This window comes from Danio rerio, chromosome 11 (assembly GCF_049306965.1).
Source record: "Danio rerio strain Tuebingen ecotype United States chromosome 11, GRCz12tu, whole genome shotgun sequence".
NCBI lineage: Eukaryota > Metazoa > Chordata > Actinopteri > Cypriniformes > Danionidae > Danio > Danio rerio.
In genome coordinates this window covers 47,197,019-47,224,304 of record NC_133186.1, presented here as the reverse complement: position 1 = coordinate 47,224,304, position 27,286 = coordinate 47,197,019, and the positions used below count along the sequence as shown (strand labels likewise).

The 27,286-nt window shown below is 36.1% G+C and overlaps 1 protein-coding gene across 2 annotated transcripts in view; it reads left to right on the top strand.

The window, feature by feature from the left end:
* The window catches only part of ldb1b (LIM-domain binding 1b), a 47,539-nt gene extending 22,366 nt beyond the window's left edge, over positions 1 to 25,173 (top strand). Inside the window, 11 exon segments of one of the 2 annotated variants that reach the window (NM_131313.3) lie at positions 1,491 to 1,746; positions 12,839 to 12,941; positions 15,831 to 15,875; positions 17,691 to 17,766; positions 17,955 to 18,057; positions 18,194 to 18,366; positions 19,816 to 19,938; positions 20,022 to 20,105; positions 20,374 to 20,497; positions 22,500 to 22,648; positions 24,275 to 25,173. In NM_131313.3, coding sequence (NP_571388.3) covers positions 12,922 to 12,941; positions 15,831 to 15,875; positions 17,691 to 17,766; positions 17,955 to 18,057; positions 18,194 to 18,366; positions 19,816 to 19,938; positions 20,022 to 20,105; positions 20,374 to 20,497; positions 22,500 to 22,648; positions 24,275 to 24,502 — 1,125 coding nt within the window. In that variant the 5' untranslated portion in view covers positions 1,491 to 1,746; positions 12,839 to 12,921 and the 3' untranslated portion in view covers positions 24,503 to 25,173. 2 annotated transcript variants of the gene reach the window in all.
* Positions 25,174 to 27,286: the final 2,113 nt, after the last annotated feature.

The following is a 27,286-nucleotide window of genomic DNA, read 5'->3' as shown; positions in this document are numbered from 1 at the left end:
ATTTAAACCATTATTCAAATAATATGTTCTATAAAATCGCCTCACAGCAAGAAGGTCACTGGTTCGAGTCCTGGCTGGGTCAGTTGGTGTTTTCTATGTTTCGGTTTCCCCCACAGTCCAAACACATGCGCTATCGGGGAACTGATAGTAGTGTATGTGTGTGTGTGTTAATGGGTGTTTCCCAGTACTGGGTTGCAGCTAGGAGGGCATCCACTGTGCAAAACATATGCTGGATGAGTTGGCAGTTCATTCCGCTGTGGCGACCCCTGTTTAATAACGGGACTAAGTCTAAAAGAAAATTAATAAGAACTATTTATATCACTTTTATTATATCTAACTACTTTTTAAAATTATATTTTATGCCAAATATCAGAATAATAAAATTACCATTTTTACTTTAAATAAAAATAAATGTAATTTTCCAATATGTCTGAATAATAAAATCACAATTTTAATTTATAATAAATTAAATAAAACAATAAATAAATCTAATTAATAATTTAAAATGTACATTTTTTCTGCAATAATCAGAATAAAACCACATTTTGTCTTAAAATAAATGAAAAAAATCTAATTATTATTCAAAATGTCTAAATAATGAAATCACAATTTCCATAAAAAATTTATAATAATAATAAATAAATAAAGCTAACTATATGCAAATTATCAGAACAATAAAAACACAATTTACATTTTTTAAATAATTAAAAAATACTTAAATTGACATTTCATGCAAAATATTTAAATTAAATTATTTTCCAAAAAGAATAATAAAATCACAATTTCCATAAAAAATATAACAATAATAATAAATTAATTAATTTATACAAAATATCTGAGAAAAAAAACACACAATTTACCTTTTTTAATAATAAAAAACATTACTTTTTTTTGCTAAAAATCTGAATATCATATTAAAAATAAAATATATTAATACATAGTAATAAACTAATTATGTAAAATGTCTGAATAACAAAAACACAATTGACTTTTTTATTTTATATAAAAGAAATAAATATATAGCACAAAGGAAGAGAGAGTAAAAGAGATATTAGAGATGCACTTGCAAACTCATGCACACTTCTACATGATTATAAATGAATAATTTTAAATATACTGATCTTTATTCTTTATTATTGCTGTTTATTCTGATTAAAGGTTATTATTTTACTACTATACTATTTACTGTGTTTAATACGTTTTATAATGAATGTGTCCTTTTTAGGTAAACTTTATAAATGCTTTGGCAGTATAAATTGAATTGAAATAGAGTAAGAGAGAGAGTGTTTTATTTTGATTTGATTATTTATTTTATTATTATTATTTTCACTACTTCATTGTTTTTTTTATTATCTTTTTAATGTAAACATTGCAGATGCTTTTGCCAATAAAGCAAATTTGAATTGAGAGAGGGGGAGAGACATAGAGAGAGAGAGAGAGAGAGAGATCGAGGGAGAGAGCGAGCTAGCCAGCTTTATCTATCTTCCTTCAGAGACTCTGGCCTGTGTGTGTGTGTGCGTGCGCGCGTCTATTGTTCGCTCAGCGCCCGAACACAAAGACTCTTGAGGCGGCTTCATCGGCACCTTCAGCTCGAGGCCTCGCGGGACTCAAACCGGACCATTTCACACTGATAACCGCCGTTTCTCATGATTTAACACCGATTTTCCAGAGTATCCGGGTCCCGGGATTCACATAAAGCCCGTGCGGAGTCGGCGGATCCTCCGGTACCGTACACCAGTGTTCCAGGTAAAGCTGAGGGGTTTATTTACACGGCTTTAAAAGCGATAAGTCATTATTGTTTTATCACAGTGGAGGTTTTCTTGATGATGTTTTTATTGTCGACTTTTATTTTGGCAGGTTTTACGGTTTTATCGGTTGTTTTGCTGTTTTATGTCGGTGTTTTATTGCGCCTTTAGCATTAGCCTTTAGCCTCGGGCCTCATCAATGGGGTTTATTTACGATCAGCAGGGCTCGTTTAAATGTATAATGTGTGTTATCTGCTCAGCTTTTCGATGCTGAAGTCTGTCAGACTCATGTGTTTATTAAACGTGTTGTTTTTTTTGTGGAAATGTGTGTGTTCAGGTGGTGTAAACACACACTAGTCCGTTCATATGAGCTCATGGGTCCCGTGACCACTGCCATCTACGCGGATTTATTTTGTTTTATAAAAAATAATTTTTTATTTCACAAAATACTTAATTTAGCTTTCTGTAAGTTCAAAAGTAACATCAGTACTGTGTACAGTAGTGTACACTATACTGTAAATACGTATTTATAAGACCAAATGCAAGATAATTTGAGAAAAATACAGTTTATTGCACTTGTTTATCCGGTTATTTCACTGTATACACTGTTTTTTTCTATGAAATAGCCACACTATTAAATAGTATCTTTTTTTTATTATTATGTTTGTCATCAAACTGGTTGAGATTTGTGCGTAATAAATATTCAGTTTACAACCAAGTGATGTGAAAAATGAAAACTGTCATTTATTTACTCATCCTTGTTTCAAACCTTTAGGATCACAAATTTCTTTCTTTTGTTGATCAGATATTTAGAAACCTGTAACCATTGACATCTATTGTATTTGTGTGTCCTACAATGGAAGTCAATGGTTACCGGTTTTCAGCGTTCTTCAAAATATCTTCATTTGTGTTTAATAGAAGGTAGAAACTCAAAGGTTTGGAGGGAGAGTAAATAGTGAGTAAAGGGTAATATTTAGGTGACCTATCCTTTAAATCGGCTGTATACGCCTTAAATATATCTGTTGATACTGTCTGTATATTGTGATACACAAGTGTGTTATGTTTATTCGTGGTGGTGATCTGCATTATGGGATGTTAATCTCTGGTCTGTCTACTTTTGGTGGTGAAAATGCAATCCCACAGGTTAACAAAGAGACTTATTGACATGTTAGTGATTTAAAATAATGTATAAGAGATAATATCTAAAGGAATAACTGTGTAAAATAACAGTAAATGTGCTGCAAAATATTACAAGGTAGCATAATATACAACTCCAATCCACTTTAACATCACTTTAAGCTAATAAAAATGTTCATAAAAGTCACTTTTTCAGACTTTTGGAGGTTAGAAGTTGTTGGAAGAAAGATCAAGATGCCATAATGCAATTTTAAAGTATAACTTAATGGGGAAAATAAAAACAGAAAACACAAAATACAGAAAACTGCTTATTTATGTAGATTTTAGAGTGTAGTAACATAAGATAATATAATAAGACTGTACTGTTTGTGTAATAGTGAAATATTCCTGATTCAGCAGCACACACACACACACTCTGACTCTGTAAAGTAGCTCTCCAGTTGTTTTTTCCTGTTAATTCCCAGTAATTTCCATTTGCTGGAAGCCATCAGCATCATCCTGAGGGTCTCTGTGGTGTTGTGGTGAACACAGTCATTAGCAGATCATATGATCATCATTTCTCAGACCATTAGTCTGTTATGTCAGGCATAAAATCCACACGGTTGTCTGTATGTGGCTTGTATGTTCAGTGTTCTCCTATGTATATGTGCACTCTGCTTAGATCATGTGGCAGCAGAATTTGATTACCGGAGCCTGCAGTGATGTCGTGTGCATGTGAGAGAGATTTTCACCAAGGCAATTTACTGCTCGGGAAGTTTGAGTTTGTCCTTTGATTGCATTTGGAAGTCATTAAGCAGCAGTTGAATGAAATCTCTTAATGGGACGCTCTTAATGCTCACGTTTATCGCTGCACAGTATATCGTTTGAGCATTGATATCGCAATGTGTGTATCCTCTAATAGTCACGCCGCTGCCTTAGATTATAAAAATATAAAGATATTATTGGATAATATTATTTATGTTGATTATATATGATTGTTACATGTTTGTATTTAGAGTGTGTATTGATGTTTCCTAATACTGGGTTGCAGCTGGAAGGGAATCCGTTATGTAAAACATGCTGGCTAATTTGGGGGTTCATTCCGCTGTGGCCACTTCTGTTGAACTAAGGGGCTATGCTGAAAAGAAAATGAATGAGAACTATTTATATCACTTTTATTATATCTATCTACTTTTTAAATTATATATTTTTGCCAAAAATCAGAATAATAAAATACAATTTTTACTTTAAATAAAAATAAATTTAAATACCCAAGAGGTCTAAATAATAAAATTGCAATTTTAATTTAAAATAAATAAAATAAAACATTGAATAAATCTAATTATTATGCAAAAAATATCTGAATAATAAAAACACAATTTACAAGTAGTATATTTTTAAAAATATTTATTTTAAAGGTACATTTTTATTCTGCAAAATATCAGAATAAAATCTAATTTTGTATTAAAAATAAATGGAAAAAATATTATTTTTATCCAAAATGTCTAAATAGTAAAATCACAATTTTCATTTAAAAATATATAATAATAATAATAAATAAATAAAGCTAACTATATGCAAAATATCTTAACAATAAAAACAGTTTACATTTATAAACTAATAAAGATGAATGATGAATAAAGGAACTAAGCCAAGAGAAAATTAATGAATATATTTACAGTTAGACTCCTTTGCAGAAATAACCATAAACGCTGTTTACTTCACATCTATCTTCTGTCTGTCGTATTTATGGTAAAATATATAATAAAGATATTTTTGTATACAATTATTTATGCAATGATGAGCATGTTTTTTTTACATTTAATTGTTACATTTTTATACTTGTATATAGTTATTCTCCACAGAAATAACCAATAAGGCTCTTTTTATTTTTGTTCTGTTTTATTTATATGTGATTGTGATTTTATTATATTTTTCTCAGATCACCCCATTCGAACTAAATTATGGAGGTCTTTCTAAATAGAGCTATTCAGGGTCATCTGGTGAAGTTATACTCGTATCACAGTGAAACTAAATATCGCAATGTGAGATTTTACCAACATCATGCAGCCCTCCTCATGTTTGAGTTCTTTATTAAATGCTAAACGTGCTGATTTTTGAGTTTCTACAAGCTTCTTGATTTCACTCCAGACGTACACACTCATATTTAATCAAAGGGGAAGAGCTTAAGCCTATTTGTAACTTGAGTAAGAATATTTTGGCTATAAAATATTTTAAAGAATGTATATTTTTAGTGGTGCATCCAAAATAAAAGTTACTGTGTTAAATTATATAAATACTCTCATGCATGCACATATTTGAGAAAATGTTTATTTAAATTTTGCTGCAAAATATGCATATGATGCTAATTAAACATAAATTTAAATATCCATGTAACAAAATAGTTTTGTTGTTATCTATGTGTCTGTATATTACTTGTACATAATAAATATAAATAACACACACACATACTGTATCTTGTGTCAAAACACACTCTATTTTTTGGATGTGATTAATCGTGCTAATCTTACCCCAGCAGTAATATTTTTAAAAGATATATAAAAAATGTTGTTAATATTCAGGAAATATTTTGAGGGGAATTTTTAAATGAACCATTGATCACATTGAAAGATCTTTTTGCCTTTTTTTCAGCGTTGTTATTTGTTTTGTTTTATATAATGCATTATTATTAAGAAGCTGTTATAATTGTAACTTGTATATCGAATTCTTAGTATAAGAGTTGCCATACAATTTGTATGTTATATACAATATATATATATATATATATATATATATATATATATAATGCTGATATGGCATTAAAATGTAAATAAAAAATGTTGCTTTCAGGATGAAGTTTTGCTCCGAAAGGAAATCACATTTTTGTTCTACAATATATTGTGATTATAACATCACCCCAAAATACACAATTATTTATTATTTAAATGTATAGAGTGTATTTTAAGAGTATTTAGACTTGAGTTGGCAGTGTTTGTTCATCACAGCAGCAAATTAATCAAAACATTATTATTTTCATGATAATCTGGCCAAGCATGCACAAAATATTGACTGAAAATCATTAAGACTATAATGCATTTGTAAACATAAGTTAATGTAACTAAAGACTCGCAATGAAAACTATAAAACCATTTTTGATGTTAATTTCCTAGTTAATAACTCAAATCAAAGTTGAACTCCTAAAAGAACTAATAAAATAACAAATTTTAGTATAATAAATCTGGCTTAATCTCACTGCTGATTTAATGCATTATCTAACATTAACTAATGAGACTTTATTGTAAAGTGTTTCCTTTTTTACTTTATAAATCTTATAACATTTGTTTACCCTACAATAAGGATGCAATATATATGCGCAATGTGGGTATCTGCAATAGTTGCATCGCAGTATCTAAAATGTTGAGTTAGGATTATAGTTTAAACCATTTGTACATGAGAAAGATCAAATTTGTTGCTTCAACAAATACTTATTTTATCCATTTATATAATACAGACAGTAGTCACCATTAAAAGTGGATCAAAATACGAGTGGTGTTGAATAGTTAGGACAACTTTGATTTTTGTGGTGGTTTTGATCCACTTCAAATGTTGACTATACTGTTTACAGGGTTATTTTACATTTGATTATCTTATTGCTGCACCTCAATACTGGAAGACTCTCTAAAAAACAAAGTACTGTCTATTCCATTTGTAAAATATGTCTATGTTTGTTCTAATGCATTCATTTATGCTTGTAATTTCTTTTATTTTAAGCATATACACACCCAATCAATGTAAAATTAGGAAAGCTTCCCAAAAGAGTTCTATAAATCTCAGTAAATGATTTTTAGGTTGCAATATTGCAATCTGAATATAATATATTCTTGCAGCTCCATAGTACAATTTTATAAATTAAAGCAGTACACAAAGTAAAAGTCACTTTTTTTGCAGCTCTGGTGAATATTGAGATGATAATACCATATATCGTGCTAAAAGCTTCTGCCGTTACTCGCAACAAGATCATTTGGCGCTGTGTGTGCATCTGTGGAGGTGTTGCTTGTGTAATATTGATAAGTGTAGCGCTGTTTTAGAGGGGATTTGTGTTCGTGAACAGGACTGACCTGTGTCCAGTGTCGTCCCCAGTGAATATTTAATTGCTCAAAGTCTGTGTTATGAATGTTTAATGAAGGATGTGCTCTGGAGCCAGAACAGATTTGTGTTTTTCAGAGGGAAGTTTGGACTCTCCAGTGTTTGATCTGATTCTGTCTCTTAAATACGCTTCTGTATTGAAGTCAAGGATGTTTTACGGTGCAGTGTGAATGCACAGACTAGTTGTTGGCTCAGAATTGTGTTTATCAGCTTGCTGCTTGATATGCTGTTGTCTAAAATCACAATATATACAGTTGATGTCAGAATTATTTGCCTTCCTGTGAGTTTTTTTCTCAAATATTTCTCAAATGATGTTGAACAGATTCATTAGTTGTTTACAGTATGTCTGATAATATTTGTTCTTCTGGAGAAAGTCTTGTTTGTTTTATTTTGGCTAGAATAAAAAGCAGATCTTAATTGTTTTAAACCCATATTAAGGTCAATAATATCAGCCCCCTTCAGCAATAATAGTTTTGGATTGTCTCCAGAACAAACCACTGTTATACAATGACTTGCCTAATTACCCTGATTTTACCCTAATTACCCTAGTGAAGCCTTTACATGTCACTTTAAGCTGAACACTAGTGTCTTGAAGAATATCTAGACTAACATTTATTTACGGTCATCATGACACAGATGAAACTAATTAAATGAGTTATTAAAACTATTACGTTTAGAAATTTGCTGAAAATATTCTTATTTCTCTTAAAAACAGAAGTTGGGGGAATAAAATATAAAGAAGGGTGAGTAATTCTGACTTTACCTGTATATTATATAGACAAAAAAGTTGTATAGTATGATCGTTTATTTTGTGGTGTGGTAAAATAATTGTCCATCATTTGGATGAGTGCAGTTTTACAGACAGAAATGAGAATAACAGCATGGAGAGAAAGTTTAAAGCTTGAAAGTAAAATGTTTACATTTAGCATTTTTTTTGGCACTGTTCCATGTTAGGCCTGTAATCATTAGTTCATATATACTGTTAACGATTTTTGTAAATAACACCATATTATAAAAATGGACATAATTAATATATATATATATAAATATATATAAATATATATATATATATATATATATATATATATATATATATATATATATATATATATATATATAATTTATTTATTTATTTATTTTTATTTTTTTACTATAGGTACGTTCTGCCATGTTACTGTATTTTAAAGATGCATTGAAAAATGACTGTATATTTTACATATTATATTTTAAAGATATACATACAATTCTGCAAATACATATACAGCAAGAGAAATAGTGCTGCAAATGTAAATACAGTAACACATACAGTAATTTACTGTAGCTACTACAGGAAGTTGTTAACTGTGTATATGGCTACATTCTTAATCAAACATTACTATCTATATTAATTAAATCATATAAGCATTTATATACATAATTATATTTTAAATGTATTATATATTTTGGTGTAATTTATATAATTGAAATTTATTATTTTACAATTTTATGTTAAAATATAAAAAATATACATTTAATTTATATGATAATGTTATTATATTTTATTGAATACTATTACTATATACTATAGTCAGATATGAGCGAATACGTTGTTGATTATTTTACAATGTTAACAAAGGTCCTGTATACTTTAACTTGTTGAATTTATAGAAAACACTATCTGTGTGTGTGTGTGTGTGTGTGTGTGTGTGTGTGTGTATAATATTAGTGCTGGATGAAGGTTAATCAGGAATAATCATATTAAAAATAAAAGTTTGTTTTGCAATAATGCAAGTGTCTGTACTGTATATACTGTGTTAATAAATGCACCATAAGCGTGCGTATATTTGAGAAAATATTTATTTATATTTATTTTGAATGCTATTAAATTTTTGCCCGGCACTAAAATATATATCTGAATGTATATAAATCCTGAAATGCACTTTACACCCGGGTGTAGTTGTTCTATGGGTGATAGAGCTGGTCTCTTAATCGTGCTGCTACTTCAAGTTTAGCAGGTAAAGTGAATATTTTCCACACTGTAAACTTCAGCAACTTATTTAATGCTGTCAGTTTGGTTTCTTATAGTTTCACGTTTGTTATTAAGCATATGTTTCATGTTGTGGCAGGAGTCTGCATGTTTCTGTACCATTTGGACATCACTGTACTAAACGTACATGCTTGCTGGCTAATAATAGTGTTTGATTTCAGAAAAAGCAGAAGCCGATGGTTATTTATTATTAGTTGTAAAAGCATGATTTCAGGATAAGAAATGCAGCTTATTGGTCAGGACATGTTCAGCGCACATTCAAGTATGCATTTATTAGCAGATTTGACAAAGTTGTATATTGTGCTGAAAGTCATTAATGCTTTGCTTTAAAGACAACAGTGATAAAAATTAGATCCATGATGTAGTTCCAGTTATTTATAGTGTGTTAATGTACGGGTCAGTAATTGAAAATGGTGTCCAGACATCAGAATAATGGTTTAATAGCTGATTATATGCACAGTTTATCTTTATTTTTTAGATTTTCTAAAGGACAGCCACTAAAATATGAGTTTAGCATGGAGTTTAAAGTAGAGTTTAACAATAAAAATATTTTAAAATTGAGGAATTATCATTGGTTGACATTTTAAAACACAATTTAAAGGGACAGTTAATCTGAAAGTAAATTTACTCACTATTTTTGTGGGTTTAAACCTTTGAGTTTCTTACTGATGTATTTCTATGTGGGCTAATAAGCTTGTTCTCCATTTCAGACTGGTTAAAATACATTTTAGTTTTGAGTTTATGCAAATATGTTTTGTTGGTTTAAGATTAACTGTGTTTGAATAGTTGTGGATTACACTTCGAAAATAAAAATGAAAGAAATCTTTATTATGTTGCACACAGAAGAAGATATTTTGAAGAGAACCGAAATCTGTAGAATGCTGAAAACCGGTCACCATTGACTTGCATAGTACTATGTAAGTCAATGGTGACCGGTTTTCGGCATTCTTCAAAATATCTTCTTTTTGTGTGCAACATAATAAAGATTTCTTTCATTTTTATTTATATTGCACACAAAAAGAAGATATTTTGAAGAATGCTGAACATCAGTAATCATTGACTTAAATGGTACTACAAAAGTCAATGGTTACCTGATTTCAGCATTCTTTAAAACATCTTCTTTTGTGTTCAACATAATAAAGATTTGATTTATTTTTATTTCTGTTGAACACAAAAGAAGATGTTTTGAAGAATGTTGAAAACCGGTAACCATTGACTTGCATCAATGGTTACTGCTTTTCAACATTCTTCAAAACATCTTCTTTTGTGTTCAACTGAAGAAAGAAACTCTTAAAGGTTTGAAACATGTAAATGGTGAGTAAATGATGGCACAGTTTTCATTTTTAGGTGAACTGTCTCATTTTGGATCACAGTTTGTCTCCAGAATATTAATAATGATTTCTAATGTGAAGTCTCTTTATTTTTGGATATTTCGTGTCACTGTCCTTTATGCATTGTTGGCATAATTTAATTATAGATCCTTCATTTTGCGACGTGCCCCTGACGTTGACAGCTCGCAGATTTATTTGCGAGACACGTCTATGGTCATTATGAGGCGGAGCTGTTCCCGCGACAACAAAGGTCGTGACCTCATTGTGGCTGAATGCATCGTGTTATAGATGTGTTTAATTGGCGGGATGGAGAGGCTGAGGGGCGTGTCTGACCTCTGACCCCGCTCTGTTTATGGAGGCTCTTTACTGCTGCAGTGTGGGAGACAGTCACTGTACTGCACCTCCCCCACACACACAAATCAGCACGCACACACACTAAAATCACTTGCAAACACACACGTGCACACAAACACATACAGTCAAATCAACACATGCACACAAACGCACTCAATTCAACACACCTGTACACACTCAAATCAACACAAATGCACACGCTCGCGCACACTCAAATGAACACACATGGACACAAACACACACTCAAATCAACACACACACTCCTGCACCCTCAAATCAACATGCGTGCGCACACACACATACACACACTTAAATCAACACACATGCCTACATACTCTAATCGACATACACAATGCACGCGCACGCGCACACACAAATCAGTACAAATGTGAACACGCATGGTCACACACACACACTCACGAAATTAAGGAAATTTAAACTCAGGAAATTAAAACGCACGCACACTCAAATCAACACATACAAACAAACACATGCACACTTAAATCAACACACATGGACACAAACACACAAACACTCAATTAACACACACTCCTGCTCACTCAAATCGGCATACACTCAAATCCAAACAAAATGCATGCACAAGTGCACACTCAAATCAACACAAATGCACACAAACACACACACAAACCCAAATCAACACACACAAAGACACACAGATCCACACACTCCTGCACACTCAGATCAACATGCATGCACACACACATACACACACACACTCAATTCAGTACAAAAGCGCACACACACACTCAAATCAACACACATGTCCACACAATCAAATTAACATACACTCAAATCAGCATACACACACAACGCGCGCACACACACCCACACACACACTCAAATTGACATACACACACACTCACTCAAATCGACAAGTACACACACTTTCAAATCAACACACATCCCTGCACATACACACACACACTCAAAGCCGTACACACATGCACACACACACACACTCAAATCAACACACACGGCCGCACACTCAAATCAGTACACACATGCACACACTCAAATCAGTACACACATGCACACACTCAAATCAACACACATGCAAACACACTCAAATCAGTACACGGCACACACACACACTCGAATCAGTGCAAACGCACACACACTCAAATCAGTACACGGTACACACTCACACTTTCAAATCAACACGCATGTCCACACACTCAAATCGACACACATGTCCACACACTCAAATCGACGCACACGTCCACACACTCAAATCAACACGCATGTCCACACACTCAAATCGACACACACGTCCACACACTCAAATCGACGCACACGTCCACACACTCAAATCGACGCACACGTCCACACACTCAAATCGACACACACGTCCACACACTCAAATCGACACACACGTCCACACACTCAAATCGACACACACGTCCACACACTCAAATCGACACACACGTCCACACACTCAAATCGACGCACACGTCCACACACTCAAATCGACACACACGTCCACACACTCAAATCGACGCACACGTCCACACACTCAAATCGACACACACGTCCACACACTCAAATCGACACACACGTCCACACACTCAAATCAGTACAAACGCACACACACTCAAATCAGTACATGGCACACACACTCTCAAATCAACACGCACGTCCACACACTCAAATTGACATTCACACATATCTCACACACACACACACACACACACACACACACACACACACATACCCTCAAATCAGTACATATGCAAACACACACTCAAATCAACACACAGTCAAATATACTTAGACAAAAAAAACCTTAAATATAAAAGTTAATTTGCATGAAAGCACATAACAGATGATGATATAGAATGAGGCTTGTTTTGTGCAGTCTTCATGTGCTCATGAACATTTTACATTCAGAAGTGTTGTCATCATTAACAACATTAAACATCAGCCAGAGTCATATGATTACCTGTAAAGCAGTTCTCCAACAGTAACAGTCCTGTAGTTGTTCTAATCGCCTGTAACACACTCTTCATATTGCCGTTATTCACTGTTTTGTGTGTGTTGCAGCGCTTATGAACGTGTTCACTGTTTGACTGATGTGTGTGTTGTGCTGCTCTTCTGTGCAGGCTGTTCCTCCAAGTCGTTCAAGCTGTACTCCCCGAAGGAGCCCCCCAACGGAAGCGCTTTCCCCCCCTTCCACCCCGGCACCATGCTGGACCGAGACGTGGGGTGAGTCTGCTGTATAACACATTATGACCCCAGCAGCCAGTAGATTAGCCAAACTACACACACACACACACACACACACACACACACACACACACACACACACACACCACCTGCCCAGTGTAAACGTATGCTGTGTTTATGAGACAGCAGTATAGCCTAATGCCGAGTTCAGACTGCCTGATTTTATCCCTGATTTTGGCTCGTCGACAGGTTTTGAGAAATCGCATACAAATGCCTGAAATCACAGTCAAATCGGTGCTCATGCACGTGAGTGACAATCACACAGAGTGAACTATCAAAGACGCGATCTGAGAGAACCGCCGATGAGTCGCCGAAGCCTGTGAGATATTTACCTGCTGAATATCTGGAGCTGTCGTCGATTCAAATCATGCCGTGTGAATTGAGTTCTGACTGAAAATAACATCGGCGATCGCCTACAGCCAATGAGAGAGCAGCATTCACTTGTGTGTGTGTGTGTGTGTGTGTGTGTGCGCGTGTATACCTGCAGGCCAGCGGGAGGCTGGGGAGAACTTAAAATCGCTCATTTCAGGTTTATTTGGGCCCACGAGGAAAAACTAGTGGAGGTTTGACAGGACTCTGGAGCGCCCGTGTCTGTTTGACGTTTCGCACAGAAAGAAATTAATTTATTATCAACTTAAGTTGAGGAGAAATGACTAATTCCCTTTAAACTTAGGTAAGCTAATCTGTACATTTTCTACCCAATTAAAGGCTTCTTTTTCAATATGTAGTTAATAACTAAAGATATACGACGTAATTTGGACGAAGTTGTCGGTGATTCTTCCTATGGTAAAGTCATGCAATGTGAAAGCTCCTGTCGCCGATCCATCTTGCAGTGTAAACAAAGCAGCGACGAAACGCCAGCCCAGATAGTCATGCAGTGTGAAAACATCTGTGTCACGACTACTTTGAAAATCCTGCAGTCTGAACTCGGCATTAGGGCATACTCACACTATGCACAGTGTATTTTAAACATAGCGGGTCTTTTGTTTACATTCTGGCTTGTTGCGTAAGCGAATGACGTATCTTTGTAAACCAATAGCGTTCAGCTGCGCGTCTAGCTCCGCCTTTTGGTACCCTTTCTTTTGTTTTTGACCCTTTCGTAATGGTGCCGAAAAAGTGCCGAAGCACACGCTCCCGTCTCTCCCGACAGCCCACACTCCCATTACAATCAGGCCTGAGCATGCTAACGTCATCGATGATGAGCGGTTCAGTTTAACAGAAGTGCTCTCGCTCAGCACAGTGCTGAGATTTCCTTAGTTATATGGGTTTAGTGGTGTGATATGCAGTGACACGCAGTCAAATATTCTGCTGAACAGATCCGCCACTGCTGACGCTCATAAGCAGTCATAAAGCCCTGGTGCTGCAGGAATGAGGAGGTCTGCTGAAGGTGCAGCTGTCGTGCAGAGAGGGGTTTGCGACTTTAACAGTCTACAACAGCTCGTGTTCATTGAACAGTCAGAATGATTAATAAACATATCAAACAGTCCCTTAAAGTCACGTGTCGTCTTCAGTTTCAGGCTCAGGTGTGTTTTACACTCACACTACAAGCCCAAGTGAACCGCGCTCTGGCACACCTCTTCCAACCGGGCGAGGGCCGGCCGAGTGAACTGTGCCTGAGCCCGATTCCGAGCACTCACACTGTGCTCTGACAAGCTGAAGTCTGAAGTGTGTGAGTTTGCAGCACTTTGTAAAGTGCAGGAAAAGTTGAACAGCGCATCTGAAATGTGCTTCAGTTCGGCTTTGGGAAAGCAGTAGGAACGCTGATGATGGAAAGTGTTCCAGATCAGTCCGTTTGGGCGGTTCAGCTTCAGTGTGGCGATTCCTGTAAGTGTGTGTGTGTGTGGACAGAGGAGCGTTCAGCTGTGTCAGCACACTGTGGTTTCTGTCAGATAGCAGGAGCAGGAAGTGCCGTCGCTCCATCTCTCAGGATTGGACTGTGTCTAGGAAGTGGGCGGAGCTTTCAGGGTGGCAGGGCAGTGAAGTCAAGTGTCTGTGACATGCTGATAAATGCAGAAAACCACTTCCTGTCTGTATTGTAATGGCGCCTGTAGGCTAAAGTCTGTTTTCTCTATGGTTTCAGCATTGATATTAGTGTCACAGTGCAACATGCCAGTCTATCTAACTGATTTCTTTAATCCGTATATTTCACATGTGCAGTTTACAGAATCAAATCAATGCAGAAGTAAACATTACTTCCTAACCACCCTTCTGCCCCTCCCCATCCTTTCTATTGCAAGGCATTGAGCTGTAACATTCAACATGGCAAATAAAACAATAAATACAGAACAGAAATAAACATACAAAAATTCATAACTATAATGAAAATTAGTAAAGACACCGTAACCAGTCACATCAGCAATATCAGTCAATGCATATTATAAATTCTTCACAATCATTAAAGGCTTTTTTCCCCACGATTAAAGTACTGTAAATCATGCTACATGTGATGGTGATTCTTCTGATGTGCATTTTTATGGCTGCACATTTCTTTGCTGCTATTAGAACCATCAAAACTAACAGTACATTTATCCTATGGCCGAGTTGAGGGACCGATTCATCTCCCAAGAACAAGGATCTCGGATCAAATGGAAGTTCAACATTAATAACAGTTTTATTAATAGTGTGTAATATGAATGCAGTAGTGTTGAACTTTACAGCATCTAACTAACAATTAGAGAAAATCAAATCATCTTTAATTGTAAATATTGCAGAAATCGTGCAATTTTCCAGTATTGTGCAGCTCTAGTCTGCATCTCTGCCACTGTACATGTTTATGAGCTGCTCTGTGGTCTTTATGCAGCAGGTTATGTGGACATTGAGGTTCGAAATGCCTCTGATGCTCATTCTGTGTCTGTTTTGTTTCTGCAGCCCAACGCCCATGTACCCCCCCACATACCTGGAGCCAGGCATCGGGTGAGACTTTTTTTAGACAGTATTATTAGTCACGTCTTATTTATATTTATTTTGTGCTGTTTATTGGACAGAAGACGAATTTTAAAATGGAATATTTTTAATAACTAATTTCTTATAATGGGCTTATTTTGCATTGCTTTATGATTTTGTTGTTGTTGTTGTTGTTTAACATGTTTGTATTAGTGCTGGGCGAAGATTACTTGCAATTAATTGCATCCAAATGAAAGTTTTTGACATTACATATATATTAATGATACATATATTATGTATATGTGATGCAGATAAAAACAAAACCATACAAAACTATTTTGTTATAGAGATATTTCAATTTATATATAATTTGTATCAAATGCATATATTTTATACAAGGGCGTAGGTTTGCACTTGACATTGGTGGGGACGGGTGAATGAGGCAAAAATGTTTATTAACTGATAAAGAGAGAGCTTAATAAAGACTTCTGTTTATTTTAGTCATAGTGCAAATCAAACATGTTTCATATATCACCTATTATGCCTATACACAGGATGCCACAGGGTGGCAAATAAACATTAAAGCAGTGTTCACCAAACTTGTTCCTGGAGGGCCGGTGTCCTGCAGATTTTAGCTCCAACCCTAATCAAACACACCTGATCAAGCTAATCAAGGTCTTACTAGGTATACTTGAAACATCCAGGCAGGTGTGTTGAGGCAAGTTGGAGCTAAACCCTGAAGGGACACCAGCCCTCCAGGACCAGGATTGGTGACCCCTGCATTAAAGAGTCGAGCCTCCCTATACGCAAGGCATACCGCTGAACTGCAAGGGGCCCCCCTTGCTCCTAAATGTGAGTCTGTTCTGTGCTTTCGCTTTGTTCAGGCACGAAAACACGCTGAAATAAACATAAAAATGGCGCTATTCCCTTCCTTTTCATTACAAGTGTCGTCTCCCGTTCATATACAATCCTCAAAACAGTCATATAGAGGTGCGTGACTGTCAGCTGACGCGCTCCATAGTCATAAACAGACGCTGTTTCCCAAATGGATTCCGTAGTCGTGATTTGAAGCGGAGCAAAAGTCTGGGTTTTGGGTGCGTGTTTAAACAGACATATACACATTATTAATAAGATTAATATCTAAAGATGTCGATCTTGGAGAGTTTTTTTTTTTTAAACTAAAACTTTTTAAAACTAATTTTGTCCTAAATGAGCATAAATAGGGAAGCAGTCGAATGCTTTCATTTCAATGTTAGATGTGTGCATTTTTAAAGCGACACCTGTTATTTCATGTAATCAAACGATAAAAATCTAAATGAATCATTCATTCGTTGCTCTTTAATCAGAATGTGTACGTTATATAGTGAAGAAACGGCTACTTAGCTATTAAATTTAATACGCTGAACTGTTTGCTTAATAATTAGCTGCAAGTGTACACTATTTTTTTTTTCTTTTGTTAATAATAATAATAAAAAAACATATTACTGACCATTTAACTGTTTATTTACAGTAAAACAGCTCCAAATGAGCATATTTAGTAATTTGGTCAGGGGAATCCCTTATTATGATGGGCAAATCCTTTATTTTCCTTTATTTTCACTTCCCAGTGTTGACTAAACGCAGCCACACCCCCTCACATGACAGCAGGGAAAAGCGCAGCCAATCAAAATGTCCATATGTGTTTTGGGGGCGGGAGCACTGATTTTATATCTAAATATAAACAAATATTTTCTTTAATATATGCATGCACCTGTGTATTTATGCATATATATATATTTATATATTGCTGATGTTGCAGTAGATAAACAAAACTAACACACACATGTATATGCTTGATTTCCTCAGGAGACACACACCCTATGGGAATCAGACGGACTACAGAATATTTGAGCTCAACAAACGGCTTCAGAACTGGACGGAGGTCAGCTTTTACATTCAGTTCCACAGCTCTGTGCTCAGTCTTAACTGTCGGCATCATGTGAATAATTAAAGATGCTTTTCATATGGCTGACATAAACCCTATAATAATGTTGGGCCAGAAGCCTCGTTTGCATGAGGGATTTCAGAGAGCTGTTTGGTGAGCTTTCTCTGCTCCTCTCTCTCTCTCAGGAGTGTGATAATCTGTGGTGGGACGCCTTCACTACTGAGTTCTTCGAGGATGACGCTATGCTCACCATCACGTTTTGTCTAGAGGACGGTCCCAAACGATACAGTGAGTTAAACTGTAACCCGTGTGTGCTTCTCATGATGTGCTCATCCACTCTGGGCTGATTTTGAGACTTAATTTGGGGAAAATGCTTTGAAAATGTTTAAAAACTGTGTGTGTGTGTGTTTGTGTGTGTCCTCAGCGATCGGCCGGACGCTGATTCCTCGTTACTTCAGGAGTGTGTTCGAGGGCGGCGCCACTGAGCTCTACTACGTCCTCAAACACCCTAAAGAGTCTTTCCACAACAACTTTGTGTCTCTGGACTGCGATCAGTGCACGATGGTCACGCAGAACGGCAAACCCATGTTCACACAGGTCTGAGTGTGTGTTTGGGTCTGTTTTTTGAGTGTGTTTGTTTATGTATGTGTGTTTGTGTTTTTTGCTTGTTTGTGTGTTGATTGGTGTGTTTTTGTTCAATTGATTGTGTGTCTGTGTTTGTCTGTTTGATTGTTGTGTGTGTGTTTGTCTGCGTCCGTGTGTTTGTGTGTCTGCGTTTGTTGTTTTGTGTGTTTATGTGTTTGTTTATTTTTCTGTGTGTGTTTGCAAATGCGTGTTTGTTTGTGTGTCGGTGTGTTTGCACGTGTGTTTGTTTGTGTTTTTTGGGGTGTGTGTTGATTTGAGTGTGTGTGTGTGTGTGTGTGTGTGTGTTTGTTTATGTGTGTGTTTTTTGGGGGGGTGTTGATTTGAGTGTGTGTGTTTGTTTATTTTTCTGTGTGTGTTTGCATATGTCTGTTTGTTTGTGTGTGTGTGTGTGTGTGTGTGTGTTGTTTTTTGGGAGTGTGTTGATTTGTGTGTGTGTCTGTGTGTTCGTTTATTTTTGTGTGTGTTTGTTTGTTTGCATGTGTGTTTGTTTTTTTTTGGGTGTGTTGATTTGAGTGTGAGTGTTTGTTTATTTTGTGTGTTTACATATGTGTGTTTGTTTGTTTTGAGAGTGTTGATGTGTGTTTGTTTGTTTGTTTGTTTTGTGTGTGTGTGTGTGTGTTCCTTTATTTTTGTGTGTGTTTCCATATGTGTGTTTGTTTGTGTGTGTTTGTTTTTTGTGTGTGTGTTTATTTTTATTTTTATGTGTGTATGTGGGTGTGTGTTGCTTTGAGTGTGTGTGTTTGTTTGTTTTGTGTGTGTTCCTTTATTTTTGTGTGTGTGTTTCCTTATGTGTTTTTTTGTTTGTTTGCGTGTGTGTTTGTTTTTTTGTGTGTGTGTTGATTTGTGTGTGTGTGTGTGTGTGTGTGTTTGTTTATTTTTGTCTCTCTCTCTCTGTGTGTGTGTGTTTGTGTGTGTATCCTGAAGAAACCTTGTGGATGGGTTTGTTTACCATGGTGTTTTTGACCTGTGTGTGTGTGTGTGTGTGTGTGTGTGATGGCTGTCTTGTCAGATGTGTATGTGTGTGTGTCTGAATGTGTGTTTACCGTGGTGTTTTGATGCGTGTATGACTCTGCTGTCTCCTCAGGTGTGTGTGTGTGTGTGTGTGTGTGTGTGTGTGTGTGTGTGTGTGTGTGTGTGTGGTTTCAATGGTGTTTCTAACCTGTGTGTGTCTGTCTGAATGAATGTGTGATTACCATGATGTTTCTGACGTGCATGTATGTGTGTGTGTGTTTTTGACTCCTGTTTCCTCCAGTGTGTGCGTGTGCGTGTGTGTGTCTGTCTGTCTGTCAGTTTACCATGGTGTTTCTGACCTGTGCGTGTCTCTTCAGGTGTGTGCGTGTGTGTGTCTGAATGTCTGTTTACCGCTGTACCTCTAACCCGTGTGTGTGTGTGTCTCCTCAGGTGTGTGTGGAGGGCCGTCTGTACCTGGAGTTCATGTTTGATGACATGATGAGAATAAAGACGTGGCACTTCAGCATCCGGCAGCACAGAGAGCTCATTCCCCGCAGCATCCTGGCCATGCATGTCAGTCTCTCCTCTCAGATCTCTTCACTACTCTTCAATGTCACATGCTGATCATTATGGGATGTTGTTTGTTTGTCTGTTAGGCTCAGGATCCGCAGATGCTGGATCAGCTGTCCAAAAACATCACCAGATGCGGCCTGTCAAACTCCACTCTCAACTACCTCCGAGTACGAGCTCCACAACACTCCGTTAACAACACACACTTTCATTCTAAACACTTTCAGTCCACACTAGCATGACGCCTGATGCTAGCATTAAACTAATGCTTGAAACATAGTGTTAACCCTGCATTATCACATCTACAATGCACAGTGTTTTCACTTCGGGAGCGTCAAATGTGTTGTAGTGTGGACAACCTGGAGCCAAAGCAGTTCAGTTCTCCGCTGTGTAGCAGCGCTCTTCACTCATTAGATGTGGTTGTGTGTCTTCCCGCAGTTGTGTGTGATCCTGGAGCCCATGCAGGAGCTGATGTCCAGACACAAGACCTACAGCCTGAGCCCCAGAGACTGTCTGAAGACGTGTCTGTTCCAGAAGTGGCAGCGGATGGTGGCTCCTCCAGGTCAGCCTCTCGTTCGCTCTCTTCTGTGTTTCTGTAGCGTCTCTTCAGAAAAACACTCCACTTTAAACGAGTAAACGCTCTTTGTACAGCTCTAACAGCTGAGTTTGAGCAGTTTTGAATGCATTCAACTCATCTCCAGGTCTGGTGGGAGCACTTTTAGCGTAGCTTAGCATAGGTCATTGAATAGGATTAGACCGTTAGCATCTCACTTAAAAAGGACCAAAGAGTTTTGATCAATTTCCTATTTATTCATATTCTACATTGTGCTGTTGCAGTCATGGTACGGCAAAGTTCCTACGGCTGATTTATATGTCAGATTGAGCGTCTAGTTCCCACATGTCATTCTAGAAAATAACATCTTTTGCATTTTGTCCGTCTTAGTGCAAAATTAATCAATAACTAAACAATTAGCTCAATAACTACACAATTAGATAAATAACTACACAATTAGATAAATAACTACACAATTAGCTAAACAACTACACAATTAGCTCAATAACTACACAATTAGATAAATAACTACACAATTAGCTCAATAACTACACAGTTAGATAAATAACTACACAATTAGCTCAATAACTACACAATTAGATAAATAACTACACAATTAGCTAAACAACTACACAATTAGCTCAATAACTACACAATTAGATAAACAACTACACAATTAGCTCAATAACTACACAATTAGATAAATTACTAGACAATTAGCTAAACAACTACACAATTAGATAAATTACTAGACAATTAGCTAAACAACTACACAATTAGCTCAATAACTACACAATTAGCTCAATAACTACACAATTAGATAAATAACTAGACAATTAGCTCAATAACTACACAATTAGCTCAATAACTACACAATAAGCTCAATAATTACACAACTAGATAAATAACTAGACAATTAGCTCAATAACTACACAATTAGCTCAATAACTACACAATTAGCTCAATAACTACACAATTAGCTCAATAACTACACAATTAGATAAATAACTACACAATTAGCTAAACAACTACACAATTAGCTCAATAACTACACAATTAGATAAATAACTACACAATTAGCTAAACAACTACACAATTAGCTCAATAACTACACAATTAGATAAACAACTGCACAATTAGCTCAATAACTACACAATTAGATAAATAACTAGACAATTAGCTAAACAACTACACAATTAGCTCAATAACTACACAATTAGATAAACAACTACACAATTAGCTCAATAACTACACAGTTAGATAAATAACTACACATTTAGCTCAATAACTACACAATTAGATAAATAACTACACAATTAGCTAAACAATTACACAATTAGCTCAATAACTACACAATTAGATAAACAACTACACAATTAGCTCAATAACTACACAATTAGATAAATTACTGGACAATTAGCTAAACAACTACACAATTAGATAAATTACTAGACAATTAGCTAAACAACTACACAATTAGCTCAATAACTACACAATTAGATAAATTACTAGACAATTAGCTAAACAACTACACAATTAGCTCAATAACTACACAATTAGATAAATAACTAGACAATTAGCTCAATAACTACACAATTAGCTCAATAATTACACAACTAGATAAATAACTAGACAATTAGCTCAATAACTACACAATTAGCTCAATAACTACACAATTAGCTCAACAACTACACAATTAGCTCAATAATTACACAATTAGCTAAATAACTACACAATTAGCTCAATAACTACACAATTAGCTCAACAACTACACAATTAGCTCAATAACTACAGAGAAGTCGAGTTTTTAAATGGGAATTATTAAACCTTTTCTGTCATTTTTGAGTGAGATGCTAATGGTCTAATCTGATTCAATGGTCTATGCTAAGCTAAGCTAAAAGTGCTGCCGCCAGACCTGGAGATCGGCTGATTGGATTCAGAAAGGGTTAAATCTCACCTCATCTCTGTTAAATTAAGAGTTTTTCTTTAAGCGAGTTTTCTTTCTCTGCAGCTGAACCGGCCAGACAGGCACCGAATAAACGGCGGAAGCGTAAGATGTCGGGCGGCAGCAACATGAGCGCGGGCGGCGGCTCCAACAACAACAGCAACAACAAAAAGAAGAGTCCCGCCAACAGCTTCCCACTGTCCAGCCAGGTCCCTGTGAGTGTCTGACGTCCTGTTATATTTTTGTGTCTGTTTCGAAATATTGCATATTCAAGCTTAATGAAAAGCCTATATATACATACATATTTAAAATAATTAATCATACAATAATAAACTTTAATAAATAAACTTTTATCCAATAAGAAAAATGCACAAAAAATACGCCGAAAATTATTTACCTAATGAATTCCAGCATCAAAAAAAGTCATGATTTGTAATAGTAGTACTAATAAACAGCTAATAACTTAATGATATGCAGTTGTTTATACACTCACCGGCCATTTTATTAGGTACGCCAACTGCTTGTTAACGCAAATTTGTAATCAGCCAATCACACGGCAGCAGCTCAATGCATTTAGGCCTGTAGACATGGTCAAGAGGATCTGCTGCAGGTCAGAGTGAGCATCAGAATAGGGAAGAAATGGGATTTAAGAGACTCTGAACGTGTCATGGTTGTTGCTGCCAGACGGGCTGCTCTGAGTATTTCAGAAACTGCTGATCTACTGGGATTTTCACGCACAACCATCTCTAGGGTTTACAGAGAATGCTCCGACAAAGAGGAAATATCCAGTGAGCGGCAGTTCAAATGCCTTGTTGATGGTCAGAGGAGAATGGCCAGACTGGTTCCAGCTGATAGAAAGGCAACAGTAACTCAAATAAGCACTCGTTACAACCGAGCTCTGCAGAAGAGCATCTCTGAACACACAACACGTCCAACCTTGAGGCGGATGGGCTACAGCAGCAGAAGAGCACACCGGGTGCCGCTCCTGTCAGCTAAGAACAGGAAACTGAGGCTACAATTCACACAGACTCACCAAAACTGGACATTAGAAGATTGGAGAAACGTTGCTGCTCTGATGAGTCTCCATTTCTGCTGACACATTCGGATGCTCGGCTCAGACAACATGAAAGCATGGATCATCCTGCCTTGTATCAGCGGTTCAGGCTGGTGGTGGTGGTGTAATGGTGTGGGGGAGATTTTCTTTGGCTCCATTAGTACCAATTGAGCATCAACGCCACAGCCTACCTGAGTATTGCTGCTGACCATGTCCATCCCTTTATGAGCACAGTGTCTCCATCTTCTGATGGCTACTTCCAGCAGGATAACGCAGCATGTCATAAAGCTCAATCATCTCAGACTGGTGTCTTGAACACGACGATGAGTTCACTGTACTCAAATGGCCTCCACAGTCACCAGAGCTCAATCCAATAGAGCAGCTTTGGGATGTGGTGGAACGGGAGATTGGCATCATGGATGTGCAGCCGACAAATCTGCAGCAACTGTGTGATGCTATCATGACAACATGGAGCAAAATCTCTGAGGAATATTTCCAGCAGCTTGCTGAATCTCTGACATGAAGGATTAAAGCAGTTCTGAAGACTAAAGGGGTCCGACACGGTACTAGTAAGGTGTACCTAATAAAGTGGCCGGTGTGTGTGTGTGTGTATATATAGTTTGTTTGACCTCTAAGTACTCATGTAGTGTAAGTTCAAATGGTAACATAACCAACAGACTTTATGGAGCCCTAAATCTCAGAGATTGCTCCATTCCCCATGGTAAAAGCCTCTGCATTGGCTCTTCTTGTCCTCCAGTAGTTTACGCTGCTCTTCTTCTGTGTTCAGGATGTGATGGTGGTGGGCGAGCCGACGCTAATGGGGGGCGAGTTTGGAGACGAGGACGAGCGTCTGATTACGCGTCTGGAGAACACACAGTTCGACGCAGCCAACGGCATCGATGACGAGGACAGCTTTAACAACTCGCCGGCGCTCGGAGCCCACAGTCCCTGGAACAACAAGCCCCCGTCCAGCCAGGAGAAGAACGAGAACCCCACATCACAGGCCTCTCAGTGAGCCAGGGGGCGGAGCCTGAGGGAGTGGCGACAGCCAATGAGGAGAGAGGGAGGCGTGGTCTCATTCATCTACCTGCAGAACGTCTTCCTGTCAGCTGAGGAAATGAGCGTCTCTCTCTCACACACACACACACACACACACACACACACACACACACACTGGACAGTCTCTATCCCAGGTTTGCTTGGTGTTTTATGAGGACGACACTCCTGTAGATAGTTCATATGTTTAAGTTAAGACGGAAGATAAAACGCCAGCGAGACCTGTTCATCCACTTCTGTTCACTCCACCGCCCGCTGCTCTGACATTACTGTTATTACTGGTGTATTTTTAAAGATGTTACACTGCTGGGATGCTGAACTGCAGGATTATTAACTTTCAGATTCTGAGTTTTTCTGATTTTATATCTTGAGATTCAGACATTTCTCTGAGTTTTCTGAATATCTGCTTTATTCCACAGTGGCGTGTGTTTACTGCAGTGCTGTTCAGGTTCACATTCACAATATTTCAGTGTTGTCAATCTGACTTATTTGACAGCATTATTATTAATGTTTGTGTGCTTCATTAGTTCTCCATAATGATTTTAAAGATCATTAGAGCTTCTTTTAAGCCATTTAGATATTTTAATTATCGGCTGAAATCTAATGTCCAAGTTTGGGGTTCATATCTTACAAATTTACATTTTACCGAATGTATTTCACTCTTTTTTAAGTTTATTTCACAATTAATTTGTTTTACTGCAGTATTATTATTATTATTATTATTATTATTATTATTTTATTTTCAGATTCTCACAATTCTGGATTTGTCTGGATTCTGAGTTTCTTAAAGTTGTGTTTATTTCATTCTCCTTAAATCATTTAAATGTTTTTTTATTATTTGTTTTTAATAATAGCTGAAAGTGAAATGAAATCAGTTCTGACTTTTCTAAATTTTGAGTTGATCTCTCGCAATTTAGATTTTTTCTGAATATATATATATATATATATATATATATATATACTCTGAATATTTACTGAATATTTACCTGAGTTTTGATATAAATATATGTTTATGTATGTTTTTATATAATTTATATATATATATATATATATATATATATATATATATATATTCAGAGTTTATCTTGCAGTTCTGGATTTTCATAATTGTTTTGGAGTTTATATCACTATTTTATTTTATTTGTTTTACTGCAGTATGATTTATTTTCAGATCATCATCGTCTCAGAATTTATCGTAATTCTGAGTTTTTCATCTCTGAATTCTGCATGTTTGTTTTTATTAATATTTATTCTCCCCAATTTTATTTAGTTATTTTGTTAACAGCAATATGATTTATTTTCAGATTTAAATCATCATATTATTAACATTTTTTGTCATTCAGAATGTTCAGAATTTCTATCACAAAACTGAGTTTTTAGGCATTTTAATCTCTGAATTCAGATTTTTTTCCTCTGTTATTTTTACATTAATGAATCATGTTGATGTAAAAAATATATAATAAAAAATATAATTACAAAGAAAAAAATTCTTAATAAAACAGAATTGTTTTCAGATTTTTTTATATTATTTTTTTATTGAATTAAATTTTTTATATAATTTTTTTACATTGATATGATTTAGTTTTCAATTTAAATCTCAGATTTGTAATAGAAATTCTGACCATTCTGAATGACAATAAAAGACAGTGTTAGGGTGATTTACATCTGAAAATAAAGAACAATCCTGTTTAAGATAAATAAGGACCGGCGGGGGGAGTTGGAGGATTCACTCTCGTCCCCCGGGCTCTGCACTGGTTGGCAAAATTCCAAATTAAACCAAAAACAATGGATTACAGTTGGCTTAAGATTGGCTAGCAAAATTTGGCACATTACAACCTGCAGAACCCGGGAACTTAAATTAAAAATAATCATAATAATAATAAATCAAATCTGAAAAATTCTCTTTCTTTTTTTATTTTATTTTTCATTATCATCTGTTTACATTAATATGATTTAGTTTCAGATTGAATTCATTACACCTGCCACTACCTGTCATTCTTTACTCTCACGCCAAGTGTAAATCTTTATACACAGATAGTTTTTTTAATGAATCCTCAATACTCTGCCTGTTCTGCATATGAACAGGAATACAGATATTAAAGACACAAGAAATAAACAACAACAGCAAAATCGCCTAAAGTGAACACGAGTACTGTTCACGCATGAAGTCCTGCATTGTTCATAACCTGTGTTTCAGCACGTAACCCAGCACTAATAACAGTAATGTCAGCTCTGCGGTGGTTTTGGGCTGAACCGTGAGCTGGATATCCGCTTGTAGATTCACATGAAGAGCGTTTCGACTTTTGGAGACTTTTATCCGTGTTTTATACCAGCCTCTATTTCCCTACAGATGTTTTTATTTGCTTTTTATTTAGTGTTTTTTTTACCGACGTCGAAAGCTGCAAACCAAGGAGTATCAGAACCGTCCCGGTCCGTAAAGATTTCAACCCTCAGATTCTATTGGTTTGTATTATTTTTTGAGAGAGAGTCATCTAGTGTGGGCTTGGGCTTGATTTTTGTGTACTTGTGCTTGTATATTTAAGGTAGTAGCAGAGTTGTGTATAACTGTATTGAGATGTATTCCTCCTTAGAGTTACAGAAAGCCATTCTGATCTAATGTGTACAAAAACGGCAAAGATTAAAACACAGCAACCTCGTCTTTCCCCCCCTCATCATCATCATCATCATCATCATTATTACTCTGTTGATTTTCATTTGTGTGGAACTGATGAACTGATCAAGG